Consider the following 15,242-nt stretch of genomic DNA (forward strand, 5'->3'; position numbering starts at 1 on the left):
CCCCCACTCTGAGTTGCAGGCCTGTTACAGTTGCGCAACAAGGGACGGCTGCATCTCTTTGGCTTTCTGTAATACTAACATTGTTCAACTTTTTTTTCAGAAAGCTTAAGTTGTCAAGAAGAACTCATATACATTTGAATGTATGTTGTATTGGCGAAAATGTGTACATTTTTTTTTACATATTTCTGTAACATATGTTCTTTGCAAAGAGTTTTTTCAATTTTTTAATATACCATTTTTACATACTTTTTTGGGGTTGGGGAACTACTCTACAAAATTCAGAGAAGGGCAAACAGTAAAGGATAATTGCACTCTAGTATGTATATTACTTTGAGATGTTCAAATTAGATTGTTTCACGTTAACATGCAAACCACATGAGTTACACTCCCATTCCTGTGTGCAGCAGGTGGATCACTGTGGAATTATTGCTTCTTCAGGCAACCTGAACACTCAGATGAGATTTTTTTTTTAATCTGGGGAATGGCATTGTAGCACCATGGGTAAAATGCTCCATAGCATCCATCTTCACCACGGGCTGTGTTTGAGCAAGGTTTAAATAATGGTAGCAGTGTAATGTGTTAGAACTTTTTCTTGGAAGTTAGTTGAGATTCAGTGCTGTGGCATGCTCAGTAAGAATAGAGGAAATCTTGTCATATTTATGCTGAAACATGGAAAAGAGAAGCAGCTTGCTTTCAGTTTGTGGGTGACTAAGGAGTCATTTTATCAAGTGAGAACATCAGTCCATCTTGTGCAGTATTATTAAGATTGACTTTAGTCATTCACTTTGGTGAATTAGTGGAAGTCTGCAGCAAGAGCAAACAAGGTGCAGTCCTAGAGCCGCCCAGTCTAATTTCAGAGGTCCTTTGTAAGTGATCAGTTCAAGTCTCTGGTAAGAGTTGCCTGTTCCCTGGAGACAGAAGGGGGTGACAGAAAGACAGAGGGGATGGCCACCATCACCACCACGCTTTAGCCTTGCTCACTGCTTGGCCTGTCCCATTCCCCCTCCCCCCTCAAAAAAGATTGCCTTGAGGGCACAGTCTGGTTTACAGCTTTTGCTGATCTTGGATGGACCTTGGTCTTCTAGAAAGTTGGCAGCTGAGCCCAGTGTCTTGTTGGCATAGTAAATTTAGGATTGCAGCTTAAGTGTCTGCCTTCTCAATTCCTAGGGAAGCTGAATTTAGTAGACCTGGCAGGATCTGAGCGTGTGGGTAGATCTGGTGCAGAAGGGAACAGGTTGCGTGAGGCTCAATACATCAACAAGTCGCTCTCGGCTTTGGGAGATGTGATCTACGCGCTGCGCTCCCGCCAGGGCCACGTGCCGTTCCGTAATTCCAAGCTAACCTACCTCCTCCAAGATTCTCTCAGTGGTGAGAGCAAGACCCTCATGATGGTCCAGGTGAGTATTTACCAGAGAAAGATGGACTTGGTTGAGTTTTTCAGGTGACCCAGGACAAAATGCAGGTTAAGTATCTTGCGCCTGACATACATGCTGCTTTGATCTTGTTTAAATGGCTATGTCATATCATGTGTAGGTGCCCCGTACATCAATGGTTGACGTTTTTCTCCAGCCTACATTGTTTGGATACTTTAAAAAATGCTTTTATGTGCTTGGCTGTGTAATCTCCCTACTGTGCACACCCTGTTCTAGGCTTTCACCCAATCCCCATTTGAAAAAGCAAACTAAAAATCCCTCTCAAGGTTGCAAAGAGGCCTGTGTTCCATTGTCTGCATCTGTTAAGCTGTGGGCAAGAAGCATTAATGGAAGACTAGATAACGTGCAGTAAAATTGATTTTCTGAATGTGGATCTTTATTTATCCAGAGTGGTATTACAAAAGCTCAAAAGGAACTCCAAGGTTTCCAAAAATCTTTCAGAAGAAACCTTAAAGGGGACACCTCCCGCACCCCATGCAATAATCAACAGAGAATAAAATGTCACTCCTGGATGGGCGAAATCCTGTACCAAGGTCTCCTCATTACGATTGCTTACAGTTCCTACTTGGTGCGCTGGTCTTGCTTGCTCAGGGTTGCCAAGAGTGCTGTGCTAAAAATGGGGGCTGATGGTGCCTGGTTATGGGTTTGGAAAACATCGAGGGGCTGTTGCAATGCTAAAACCCTGCGGGGCGCAGGAGCTGGTTATCAGCTGCGGACCTCCTTTTTCCAGTCCTTGCAACCTGCCCCTGTCAGACAACTAGGGGGGTGCCTGTGCAGGGTCCCCAGCAGCCAGGAGGTAGAGTGTGAGGGGTCTTGGTGGCAAGCCCCCTCCTCTAAAGCAGCTTCTCTCAGGAGAGCAAACATCCTCATGTTCTCCCAGAACTGGCGAAAACATGGCTTTTCCCAAACACCTTCAGGGATTAACATGTTTTGATGCCACCAGAATTTTAATAATAATTTAATGTGTTATTTGTGATTCCTTTTTAATGCTTAATTTCTGTACACTGCCTAGAGTCTGGCTGGCCTCAGGCAGTAAGATAAATTTGACAAACAAGTAGATAAACTTCATTGAGATGCAGCCTAATGACAGATACCAACGGTATATCATTTTATAGTTCTCTTTTAAATTGTAAGACAATATGAATTTAAGTCCTTTTAATCACGTTTTTCCCATCTGTGTATTATAACCAAAATTCTAAGCCCATTTTGTCATGCACTCTTTAACTTGTTCTTCTTCCATTTCAAATCTCAACAGTAGTTTATACATTTTAGCAATTACGTGATCGTCATTTGTATGTAATTCCCTTTCAAATTCTGTTGGGGTTTGGTTTCCTTGCCTCGCTGGTTCAGTTCACAAATGGCTTCTGAAACGGGATCCCTCAGGTGGCAATTCTCGGCCAGGACGACTGAGCCAAGGCCCCGTGAAAACCAGCTTTTCACCAGGTGGCCTCCTCCCTGCAGCCCAAAGCAGGTGTTTTCCTCCTCTTTGCAGCACCAGTGCCCTTTGGGGCCACCTGAGGCCGGGCAGAGGTTGCCCAGCTGGAACCAAGGCATTTCCAGGGAGGGCTGTAGCCCCCTCTTCCCTGCGGGCCGCTTTGGTGGTTCATGGCTGTGACTGTCCCCTTTCTCCTCCTGGTTCCCAGGTTTCTCCAGTTGAGAAGAATACAAGCGAGACACTCTGTTCCCTCAAGTTTGCCGAGAGGGTTCGCTCCGTGGAACTGGGCCCTGGTGCTCGGAGGGCAGAACTGGGCTCCTGGACCAGCCAGGAGCACTTAGAGGTACTGTAACTGCCTGGCTTCCTGGGTTTCCGTGTCTGGCAGATTCCCTTTGTTAAAAGCTGCTGTCCCTTCCGACTGCTTCCCTCTGAGCTCTTGGAGCGCGGCGGTTCTGCAGACGGAAAGCTTGGGTCAGCAAAGGGGGACCGGCCATCCTGAGTCGGCACCTCAAGGGAACCCCACTTAGCCTCCTTCAGCACAGGTGAGGGGCTGCCTCGGCCGGGGGGCTGCTTGTGGGAAGAAGGAAGGTTCAGGCCGTTAAAGAACCTTGATCTCCGTTTGCGGATTGCGCCAACCCCCCTCACAGGGCACGATTAATAGTGGGGAAGCGGTTTTCAGAGGCAGCCTCTCTGCGCTTGTGGTTGAGCTGTATGAGGCTGGATGGCGTCCTGGCAGCTGAGTGGACGAGGGCCTGAGCATCCCACTTCCCCCGTGAGACGTGGCAGGGAAACTGCAGCCTGCCTGCTTCTGCTGTTGGATCCTCAGGAAAACGTGGAGTCCAAGGTGGCAGTGCAAGTTTCTGACCCCCTTCACCTCCAGTGCCAGGGCTGAAAAGAGCGGTTATAAGGATTTGGGGTAATATACCTAGAGGGGTTACAAGGCGGACCAAGTCTAAGGCAGCAGCTTGGTGCTCGAGCATCTTCTCTGTTGATGCGGCCCCGGCTCCAATCTTCTTGTTTTGCAGAGCAAACTAAGGTGAGCTTAGTGTTAACCCTGAATGGGGAATGTGCTTCCTTGTGTCTACAGCAGGGGTGGCAACTGTGGCCCCCAGCAATCTGTTTTTGGCCCTGAAGCCCCCAGAGGTTGTATTCCCAACTTTCAGGGAACAAAGTGGCTGAATTTCAGTGGCACATTTTGCAGGCAAAGACTATAAAATAAGATTGGAAATGGGAGTGCAGAGTATTTATAAATGAAATGCTTGTCTTAAAAACCTCCAAAACTATAGCAACAACAACAACAAAAAGAGCTGAACATCTTCATCCCTGCCTTCTGCAGTCAGGGCTCCAGAAGGCTCCATGTGGCCAGCTGGGAGGATGAGCAAGTGGGCATTGCCTGGCCAGAAAGAGTTTCCCACTTCCATTTTCCCAATTTGCAAAGTGCCCTCAAAACCGGCCTCCAAGAAATGACAGATTTTAAAACCCTTAGGTGTTGCGTCCTTTAGTGCAAGTGCTCTGAGGAAGGAAGCATTGAACACTTTGTTCAGAGAGCTCCAGATCTGTGTTTGCATGTCTTGTGGAGCCCAGTTTCTCTCAGCCATCTCCTCCAGGCTGGGGGCTTCCATGTCTTCCCTGCATAAGATCCAGCCAGATGGACTTGTGACTCACCCACTGAAGGGTGCCGTCTCACACCATCCTGGAATCTGAATCAGGTGTGGCTAAGGGAGCCTTCTCAGACCAAGGTCAGGGTACAGAGTTCGCAAGAATAAGCAGCTTGGACCCTTCAGGTCCAACAAAATCCTAAAACTCGCCCTGGTTCTGTGTCAAGTTCAGTCAGTGGAAGGGGATGGGTGGGCACTTGTTTCGGCAGACTGAGCTCACTGTCACATTGGCCGGAGGAACCTTCCTGGTAATGGCCACAGCTCTGATTTCCTGTGGCTGCTTGTCTCCAGGTAGACCCCTCTGCTGCCGTACAGCCCTGCATCCGAACGCAGCCTTCCCCTCGAACAGGGCGTTCAAGCTCACTTCGGGCAAAGCTCCAGACTGCAGGTAAGAGCCCTTTAGTTTTCAGAGCTTACTTGACCTCCAAAGAAGAATAACGTGCTCCAGCCATCGCCAAGAGTTGGGCTGAGCTCTGAGGCTGGATCCTGGTCTGTTTCACGGAAGCCTTCTTTGGCGTCTGGTGAGAGTGCACCAGCAGGTCCTCCTGATGCCACCAAAGATGCCAAGAATCCTGAAATCAGGTGGGCATCCTTTGTTGCCATGGGGATTTTTTCCTCACTCGTTTACATCCACGTGTGTGCACAACAGATATCCCTGCAGGAATTGGTGGGAAGAAGCTGTCACCTCTCCCCACTCCTGGGATACATAAGTAGGATTGCTGAAGGGCGAAAGCCTCTCTGCCCTTTGCCTCCCGCCCACCTCGTCCAGGAGAGGAGAAGCTTGACAGAGCCGAGCTGTGGAGAGGGGGATGGATCTCCATGCCTGCCTCTTTGGGCAGCGCAGCCACTCCCAACTTTTGAAACCCCACCCAACTGTGCTGAGGACGGGGGGTGCAGGGGGGTAGAGTGTCTTTCCCAACACTCCCTTGGCACAGCAGCCCAAGGCTTTTTGAGGGCAGAGGTTGTAGTCCCCCCTTGCAGGGCTGTCAGAGTCGTCCAGGACTGGAAGACGTGAAACAGTTCAAGGAAGAGGGCCAGAGAGAACTGGGCCTAGACATCCCACCACCTGTCCCAAGGATGGGAACAGCAGCAGACTGCTGGATTCAGCCGAGTTGGGAGCTGGGCTTGGGGAACATTTTGAGGAAGCTTAAAAGGCGTTGATAGCCATAGCCATATTGGATTGCTCCATATGCCAATTGAACTGTCAGGCAAGTATAATGGAACAGCGTATGGCATAGAGGAATGCAGGATGGAAGGAAGCCTGTAGGCCTTTCCTGTGGTCTTATCCGTTGCCACATATCACCCATGTGATCAGGTCCGCATCATGTTCAGAAGCCTCACTAGGAAGATGAGGCAGAAGCCTGTTTGAAGCATCAAATCAAATGTCCATCTGGTCACAACATTAGCCAGATGCTTAGGGGAAACTTAACAGCCATCCCAGAAATTTTATTCTTCCATTAATCAATGTAGTTTGCATCCATTTCCTGTTTCATGAGACAAACTCAGTTGTTCCATTTGATTTCAGCCTGGAATTAAGAGATGCTCTGTTTGCCTCCAGGTGAGTAGAGATAGATGCCTGGATCATGAGATCTTACTCTGATGAACAAGGTGTATCTTCTGCTGTGGCCAGAATGAGAAGGAAAGCAGAATCAATGCTTTCTTTGGTCCTTGGTCAAGGCCACAGTTGATCCTTGTCTGTAGAATTAGCATCAGACTGAGCCTGGACACAGGCGTGAAATCCAAAAATTCCAGTCTCCCTTTTAATGTTACTCTTTCTTCTTTGCAACCCAACAGAATGTTGGAAAGAAATTACATAATGCAGGCTGAGACTCCGTCTGTCAGCCTGATAACAGTCCAAAACCAGAATGGAACAGGACCAAGTATTATGTGTGGGCCAAAGCTAGCAAAAGGCAGACAAACTTCAAAAATGGGCCAGATCCAGTCTGGGACCGCAGAGAACGGAAATTCCCGTGCATCCTGTGGGGCAGCAATTTTTGCAGCTGTTCTCCTGAAAGCCCCCCTCCTGGTCACGTGACCTGGCCCCCCTTGTGCTGCCCAGTGCTCTAGTCTCGTAGAGACAGCTTCTGGGACGCTGCATGGTTATTTGCCTCTCAGTCTGATTTAATTCTGTAGTTCCACTCCTGATTTTCCTTCAAGAAAAAAAAAACCTACAGAACACAAAAAACTGAAAAAAATAAAATGAGGCTGAGAATAAATGTCCTTTGCATGTTAAAATACACTAAAGATATACAAACAAAAATATTTTTACTTTTTTACAAAAGTAAAAATATGGCAGTTTTATCCTGCTTTGTTTCCTTTTCCTGAAATGTGGCAGATTTATCCTGCTTTGCATCTGGATCACCAAGGTTGGTTTCTTAAGATTTATACTCTGCTGGGTTGTAGAAGCACCTGCTTTTCCCGCTCACCATCTCTCATCATCTCTTTTTGATGCTTTCAGCTGCAGATGCAAAAACTGCTTCATTTTCTGAAACACTTTCTGTGCAGGAATCACAGATTTGATATTGAAGCAATGATCCTTACTGAATGGGTTAAACTGATTTTAGTTCCAGTGGGTTATGGAACACGTTTGGCTGTTTTTAAATGTCCAGAGTATTAAGAAATAAAGTAGATTTAATTTTGCTGAGAAGACAAAACAAAATCAGTAGAACTACTTCTCCCATTGACCTTAATGGGTATATTCTAGGAATAATTAATTAAGCCTGAATCAAACTCCCAATTCTAAATGGACTGCCTGCGTCATTTAGATTTAACTTCCCATCCGCTGAACGTTCTGCACAGGGAAAATTTTGGGTGCACCACGCAGGAGCTGGCTAGCCTGGGTGTGCATGCAGCAAAATGGCAAGTGTGTTGGAAGGCAACATTTCCTTAAAATCTCTGTTCAGTGGAATTCCCTGCCAGAGCACAAACAAATTCATGTATTTGTTTCTTTGTTTTAGGGAAACCGAGGCCAATTCCTGTGTGAAAACTGGTTGTGAGGAAAAGGTGTTTTCAGAGAGGACTTTGGGAAACCGTGCCAGCTTCTGGGGCTGCTTCTGGGAATGACAAAGACGTCCAGGTGTCTGGACCATCCACTGCTGGCAGTGGGGCAGGGCGGTTGGGTCCATGTGGACTTCAGGAAAGGGTTGTTTCCTGATGGATACAGATGATTTTTAACAGTTTTTTTTTTTTTTAAGAGAGAGCAGAGGTTCTAAACCCACTCTGCTCATGTACCCTTTCCTTTCTCTTTCATTTTTATTTGAATAAAATGTTGCACCCAGTTGCTAAAATGTTGCACCCATCTATCTGCCATCTCAATCTTAAATGCTACTGAAGGGCAATATGAAAACTACAATTGAAATATAGTCAGGCAGAGTTGAAGGAATACTGAGTTACACTTTTGTCTCGCGTACTATTAACTCTTGGCAGAGGCTAAAGGCATTTCTCTTCCCAGATTTTTAAAAAAATCTGTCATAGAGTAAGTGTTGGATAGTCAGCTTAGAGCTCCTGCAAAATACAGATTAAATAGATTTGCTTCAATTTTTTTACATTCTACCCTGCTTTCTGGAGAAAGAACGACATCAATGAATAGCTCAATAGCACTAGGCAATTTCCTACGACATACAAACTTGAAAGAAAAAAAAACAGAATAAAGCAGTGAGTTAAATTTAGGCCCTCATCCAGCTGGGGATTATTTAGGTAGAGATGATATGCATAGCTGGTGGGCAAAGATGATAATCTTATTACTCTGACTAAACTGGTATCTTAAAATCCTCTACCCATTTATGGAGTCGCAAGATGATACAAGGTGAGGTCATGTTTGGTGACTGTCAGTGATGCCCCTGTAGTTTTACCTTCTGCTTCAGCCAGGATTATCCGTTCTTCTGGAAGACAGGGTTGGAACACACTGAGCTGAACAAACAAGCTGGCGGCTGCTGAAACAATCCAGAAGAATGAAGCAAAGGAAAGGTACTTTTGGTAGCCGCCGCCGCCGCCTCCTCTCTTCTTTCTTCTTGAAACAGAAAAACTGGTACTCAGCATGACTTAGCCTGTTTTTTTTTTTTGGTATAAATATAAAATTTACATCTACAAATAAAAGTTGAGATAGCTGCTCTGCAACTACTATATCAGAAATACGGAGTCCTATCTAAATTTCCTCTAAAAATGTCTACTTTTTTTTCCAACTTGCAGACTGTTCCCAAAAATACTTAAATAAAAATATAGACCAACATTTGAAGCCCTGTGAAGATGTCTTGGCTGATTCTATGGTGTAGCAGTGGTGCTATTGCTGCTAAGATGTTGGAAGGAGTCTGGTAGCACTTTTCCCTACTAACAAATTGTACTAAAAGGCATCTGCTTTCCTGAGGAGCAGCTCCCTTCATCAGCTCACAGAAGCCAATGAAGTTAATTGAAAGACGCTACCAGACTGATTTTTGCTACCGTAGACTAACACAGCTCTCCCTGTAATGTAGGTATGATGTTGAAGAGGTTGATCCTAATTTCATGCCTCTTTTAAAGCTCTTGTCCAGCCATTAGCCACAGCTTATAAGTGGAGAAGTAGGCTGTAATACGGATTAGGATTTGCATATTTCATGTGGCCTAGGAAGAAGGGTACAATGCAACCCCCCCCATGTTTTAAACTAGTGATGATTGCTGATTTATTATAAAATTTATTTCACAAATTTTGTGTAAATTGTGTTCACAGTATTCCAAACTTGTAAGGTTTTAATTTGGTTATGCAATTCACGCCCATCCCCCCAGGGATCCATCTCCAGAGCAATTCTAAATTACACTGCACCCTTTCTCAGTGAATCCTCTCTTGTGTAGATGATTCTGGACGCAGTTTATAAAACAAGGGCTTCATAGGTTTCATGAGACTTTAGAAACAATAGTATCTGAACTAAGTTTCAAACTACTGGTCTACTTGTAATTGCAACAAGCATCTGTTTCAATTGGCAAAACCCAACTGCATCTAACTGCAGAGACAGTTTCAAACAGAAGACAGAAATGGTGTTTCAGTAAGTGACTAACTTTTCTGAAAATAATACAAGGAAGTTAATTTAAAACTGGATAGCTGTTGTTTTCAGGATTGCAATCTAATCTTAATCTAGTCCCAAAGGTGGACTACGGTTTAGAGATGCTTGAAATAGGCGTTGGGTGGAGAAATAATGGAATGACTATCAAGTAATATATGTAAGACATTGTGTGTGTCTGTCAGAAGACTTCTTTTAAAAAAAATAGGTACGTCAGCACATCAGCATAAACCTTCCAATAGTTTGGAGGAGGAGGAGGAGGAGGAGGAACGCTATGCAGGTGATGGGAAAAAAGCCGGAGTTTTGTGTGTTTTGTTCACACCCCCAAGAGACCGTGAGCTGCCACATGCCCATGATTTTCCTGGAAAGATGCTGAAGCAGCAACTGCTGCATTGGAAAGTGTGGTTCTTCTGCGCGGAGTTGTGAAAATAACCCTGAGATTCATGACTGTGTTACACATTTCAGACACTGAAACCTAGTTTGGAGGTTCACGTTTGCTTAAGACGTGATGAAATCTCTTCAGCTTAAGGCAGAGGTGGCATTTAAGAGAAAAACCACAAGCTGAACACTCTGACTCACTTCAGCCATCAGCATGCTTTCCCTGTAAAGAGATTTCAAAAGGTTTGCAGCTAAAAAACTTCGCTGCTATTTTGTCTTCAGCTAAAACATCCATTTTCAGTAAGCATATATAACCAGAGTAGGTTATAAAGAAAGAGGATTTATTCTGAATTGCAGAATGTAGCCACACAGATTTCCAAAATGAAAGTTACAAACATTTAATAAAATTTGTCATAAGTTACAATCGTATGACCAGCAGGCTCCAGTAATGCCGGGAAAGACCATTCTACTCCCCAGCACTGAGACGATTCCACAGGGGAAAAAGCCAGCAGCGGAGTCATCTGTTATCAGAAAAACTTGGCTCACACTCTGTAGGCCAGAAGGCAAACGGAAAGGACCCAGTGCAGCCGCACCCCAGGCACAGGGGGCCCTGATCCAGGCCCACCCAACCCAAGATGGCTGGAAAGGACACAAGTCAAGAGTTTACCACCATTATTGGCTGGTGGGAAGAGGATGCTGAGCAATGAGCGCCTTTCAGCCAGAAGTGGATGGGGCCTGTGCGTCCTCGGCTCTTTACCTGAAGGCAGCTGTGTCAGTGCAGGAAGGAGGTGAGCGCCACAACAGGAAAGTCTGGTTTGAAATGTGGCCTGTAAGGCACTGGATGTGTGCAGCCTGGCAGCCTCCTGGAAGGGGACAAGAAGATGGGCCCCAGGCGAATCTCCAAAGCCGGGCTGGGTTGGAGGGCAAAGCAACAGCTGAGGGCAGGCGGATGGTGTGGCGGGGGTCACTCGAGGACAGCCATCAGGAGGTGCAGCTCCCGGAAGGCGCTGCCATGGCGGCCACTGAGGCCAGACCGGTTCTTGATGAAAGCGCTGATGGTTTTCAACTGCTTGTAGCACACGCGGCACTTCTGGAGCCTGGGTCAAGAAGAAAACTAACTGGCAAAGGAGACGCGCTACCCTGGAGGGCTCAAAATATTATTTTACTTATCTTTAGGGAAAAAAGGGTTGCACTTTCAGAGGAAAGCACTGCTGAAGCAATGATATTTACATCATGAAGTCAGGCAAAAAAAAAAATGGTGTGTCGGGAAGAGGGTACATAGCAAGCAATGTCAATTGAGCTGACAGGTCCTCTTGGAGACAATCCCCAATTTCACCTGCAATGCAATGCAGTGCACTGAACACTGCGCTGTATTGTAATGTCACCCTCATCACCATAAAGGCCCTGCTCAGAGTAAACACTAATATCAGTTGGCAAACATGAAATGCTGCACAGAGGAAGGCAGCCTTTATGATGTTCTGCTTCCCAAATCTTTAGTGTTTTAATAGGTAATGAGGGAGCAGGTATTCAAAGAAGGTAAAAGAACATGGGAGTGCAGAAGCCATTTGGAACTATGCCGAGCCTGACAGCACTTCACATCCAACTGTCTGGATATTCCTCCCTTATTGGTTAGGAGAACAGGCTTCTTGTCACCAGTTCACACAAGGAACATGAGGAAGAGACCAAGAACATCTCTGTCTTCAAACCTGGGAGATAAAGTGGATTCTGAAGGGCCAAAACAATCCAGGGGTTTGCAACTTCACCTTACCCTCTCTTTCAATATATCTTGGGAAAGAAGCTCTGGAAGTATCTTGCTTTCTGAGTTGGTGGGGGCAAGTAAGAACATGACACCACCATCAGAAGCATCTAATCAACCTTGGCAGAACATACTTGGATCCCATTATGTGTAAGTCTAGATATTTCTACCCTAAATCTGTGGGATTCAGTGTTATGAGGGGGGACAAGGCTACTGGTGGTCATGACTGGATTCACAGCATCACAAGTGCAGAAGCCTGGTAGATCAGCAGAGAAAGATGTTACCTCTCCTCTCGGGAAATGTCCACTCCCACAGATGGGGGTGCTGCGAGGATGTCTGTGATCAGGGGCAGAAACCTTTGCAGAATTAGCTTCAGTGATGCACAGCCTGTCTGAACATAACTGACAGAAGAGAAAGAGAATTGGGGAGAAGAAACAGTTTCAAAACCAACCCCCACCCCAAGAGGATAAACAGGTGGAGAAAAAAAGATGGAACCATAGCAGCTTTGATTCTCCTCCCAAGGCCTTCACTTCAAATGCAGCATCAAGAAGGCCTCCCTTCAGGACCCCTAGTACCTCCCAAGTGTTGCTGAGAGTCACTCCCTCATGAGTTGCCAGGAGACTCCTTGCTCAGCATCTTGGCTGCAAACAGAGGACTCCTCTGCTGTCCAAGGAGCAGGACCCTTTTGGGAAAGCAAGGCAGTTGCTCTTGGCTGCCTTATGACCCAGAGAGAACAAATGAAATGGAGCTTTGTTGAAAGAGTTTTTAAGAAATAGTGATAACTCTGGAGTCCTTGGTGCTCTCTGAGCTTGGTTGTTTGCTTGCAGACATTTCATTACCCAACTAGGTAACATCAGTGTGAGTGTGGGGTTTGCTCTCTATGTATAGTTGCTTGCCCCGTCAGTGTTGGCTGGGGTGTGGTTTTCTCCTTGGTAATTCCTTGATTAGGGTCTTGTTTTCTGCTTGATTGTTTGCCTGGGGTTAATCCTGCTTATCTGGGTAAAAGCTGGTGGAGAGGATGTGTTCTGGTCTGTTTCCTTCTTAGCTTTTTTATTGTCTCTTTTGAATGGTGGGTAAACATGGTTTATCTCTGTGTGCCTATTGATGGCTGATTTGTCTGAATGCCAGGCTTCCAGGAATTCCCTAGCGTTTTTGGATTTAGCTTGGTCTAGGATGCTGAGTTTCCCAGCTGAAACCGTGGTTGAGTCTGTCCATGTGTTGTGAGATTAAGGAGTTTTCATCGTGTCTTCTGACTGCTAGATGGTGTTCATGGAAGCGGTCTGCTAGTCTTCTGCCCGTCTGTCCTACATAGTGGCTGATACAGTTGCTGACTCCTGTTTTTCATTCTTGGGCTACTGGGTCTTTTGGTTTACTCAAGATGTTTTGGAGGGCTTTAGTTATTTTGTGTGCTACGGTGATGCTGTGTGGTTATAATAGTCTGTTTCTGAGATGTTTTTGATGTATGGCAGTGTTATCCTTTTCATGGCTTGTGTTGGTCATGCTGTAGTGGGTTGAGTGGTCAGGCACTTATGTGGGTATCCATTTTGTTGGAAGATGTTGTATGGGCAGTCTGTTTCCTTTTTTCTGCTGTTCTGGGTTGCTGCAGTGCATTTGTGATAAGCTATTTTTCTCTGGAATACCATTTAACTGACTCTCATTTCTCCTTCGCCCTGCCCTAAGAGCTTGTGAACCCAGAGCCTGTGGTTATGAAGTAACCTGCACATACACATCCAGCATCATGCTGAAAAAAGGGGCTCCTTGTTCTAGCTGATCATCTGCAAAAACTGCCTTGGAAAAGTTATCTGGCTGATTTTCAGAAAGCTTTTAGCAAAATCCCTAATCAAAGGCTTATAGGAAAAAACAGGACCAATTAAACAGTCCCTCAAATGAACTGGTTAAAGAACTGGAAAGACTCAGGGACTTCTATGTCTGTCTGACTGTAAAGCATCGATAACCTCCTCTGCAGTCTGAATGGTGTTCACAGCAGGTCACCAACCAGTAAGGACCAAACTAGTCCAATTTAACTTCCTTGGGAACAATCCGGAATTAAGCAGAAGGGCTGAAGTAGCCCCAGTGGTAGGCATCAAGAGCTCTAGGCAGACAGCAAAGAACTTCCCCAAACAGAATGAAGGGCAACAGAAGGACAGAAAAGATTTGTAAAGTAAGGCAAGGCGTGTGAGGGAGGCAAGGGGAAAGCTGTGACTCCTCAGGCTTCAGAGTGCTTCTGATCTGGGAGGAGAGGAACGCTGTGCAGCAGGAAAGAAACAATTAAAGGATTAGGGATGAGGAATCCTCTCTGCAGCTATGGTTTCGCTTGCAAGGTGGTAGAACTGTCTGCGCTGAGATGGGCCTGTTCCAATGCTTGCTTCTGAAGTAAAGCCTCCATGTTAGCCATACTCTATTTACATGGAAGATGTAAAGCTTCACTGTGCTCAGTGCTGCCTTTCACCTGGCCCCTGAACAGCAAGTGTGCCCTTAACTGAAGCCTCCCTCTACAGGGAGCCTGCACCGGTGTCTCAGGCAAGCTGGACTGCTCTCTCCCTTCTGAGGTTAAGGTGCATCCCCAGGACCCTGGCTTGGCCTGACCCAGTGCTGCTGTTTTAGCAACCATTAACACAGTACAAGGAGCTTACAACCAGAAGAAAGGGTTACCTTTCATATTTGCTCTGCAGAAGCTTTTCTATCTGCGGCAAGACAACTGTGCACAGATCCAGTTTCCAAAGAGATCTAGGAAAAGGAGAGAGATTACACTGCACTATGGTCCCCCTCACTCTGTTGAGCCCTCAGGCAGAGATTGCAAAGTCTTGGCTGAAGCAGAGGAGAACCATGGTCAGCAGGAGGTGAAATGGACCGACTCCAACTGTTCAGACCGCAGGCTGCCTTCCCATCAGGAATGAAAGCCTGAGTGGCTTCAAGATCAGCCGAAGATTAGAACTCGGTGCCCTGATCCACCCATACGTCCCTGTGCCTTCCAGACAGGACCAGGAAGAATATACGGGCCTCTTACAGGAGAGAGACTGTAAGATCCAACGCGTGCTACATGCTAAGGAACCAATCATATTTTACACTACAGCAGCTCAGCCAAACACCAGCAAATTCTCTGCGATGCCAGGGTTTGCAAGCAGTAAGTAAAAAGAACTCAGATCCAGGCACTCAGCACCCAAGCAGTCCAGCCAACCTCCCCGAGGCAGAAAAGCAGCTTGAGACTTACGCCTTTTGGTTTACAATGTTCAGAAGGTCAACAACCACTGAGAGGTCATTGATGGCCACAGCAGAGTCTACCGAAGTCTGAGGAGAAACCACAGAGGTAGGATAGGATTACAGCAAGGCACCTCACTCAGTTGGTTGCAGGTGGGAACAGAGACTAGTGTGACTCCAGATGTTGAACCACAAGTCCCAGCATCCCTCACCCTCTAATAAATTTGCTTCTAGAGACCAAACAGCACCTATTTTGTCAAACAGAAGGAAAGATATTCCTTCTGCATGACAACTTCCTGCTCTCTTTGGCAGAAAGAACTCACCCAAGGGCAGATCCTGCTAAGACAGGAAGGC

The 15,242-nt window shown here is 46.1% G+C and overlaps 2 protein-coding genes across 20 annotated transcripts in view; one reads left to right on the forward strand and one right to left on the reverse strand.

The window, feature by feature from the left end:
• Positions 1 to 8,754, forward strand: part of KIFC3 (kinesin family member C3) — a 47,878-nt gene extending 39,124 nt beyond the window's left edge. For 11 of the 12 annotated variants that reach the window (XM_088135509.1, XM_088135508.1, XM_007436227.4 and 8 more), the window contains 4 exons: positions 1,168 to 1,397; positions 3,077 to 3,211; positions 4,818 to 4,914; positions 7,484 to 8,754. In XM_088135509.1, coding sequence (XP_087991635.1) covers positions 1,168 to 1,397; positions 3,077 to 3,211; positions 4,818 to 4,914; positions 7,484 to 7,509 — 488 coding nt within the window. In that variant the 3' untranslated portion in view covers positions 7,510 to 8,754. Of the gene's footprint in view, positions 1 to 1,167; positions 1,398 to 3,076; positions 3,212 to 4,817; positions 4,915 to 6,051; positions 6,085 to 7,483 lie in introns of all 12 variants that reach the window. The other variant, XM_088135511.1, reaches the window with a different exon arrangement.
• Positions 8,755 to 10,239: 1,485 nt separating this feature from the next.
• Positions 10,240 to 15,242, reverse strand: part of KATNB1 (katanin regulatory subunit B1) — a 33,727-nt gene continuing 28,724 nt past the window's right edge. For 7 of the 8 annotated variants that reach the window (XM_025171865.2, XM_007436232.4, XM_025171863.2 and 4 more), the window contains 4 exons: positions 14,902 to 14,978; positions 14,343 to 14,417; positions 11,975 to 12,091; positions 10,241 to 11,031 (listed from right to left, as the gene is read on the reverse strand). In XM_025171865.2, the coding sequence (XP_025027633.1) occupies positions 10,899 to 11,031; positions 11,975 to 12,091; positions 14,343 to 14,417; positions 14,902 to 14,978 (402 nt within the window). In that variant the 3' untranslated portion in view covers positions 10,241 to 10,898. Of the gene's footprint in view, positions 11,032 to 11,974; positions 12,092 to 14,342; positions 14,418 to 14,901; positions 14,979 to 15,242 lie in introns of all 8 variants that reach the window. The other variant, XM_088135518.1, reaches the window with a different exon arrangement.

This window comes from Python bivittatus, unplaced genomic scaffold (assembly GCF_059951505.1).
Source record: "Python bivittatus isolate LINGU-HERP-01145 unplaced genomic scaffold, Pbiv_v1 ctg000170_np1212, whole genome shotgun sequence".
Classification (NCBI taxonomy): domain Eukaryota; kingdom Metazoa; phylum Chordata; class Lepidosauria; order Squamata; family Pythonidae; genus Python; species Python bivittatus.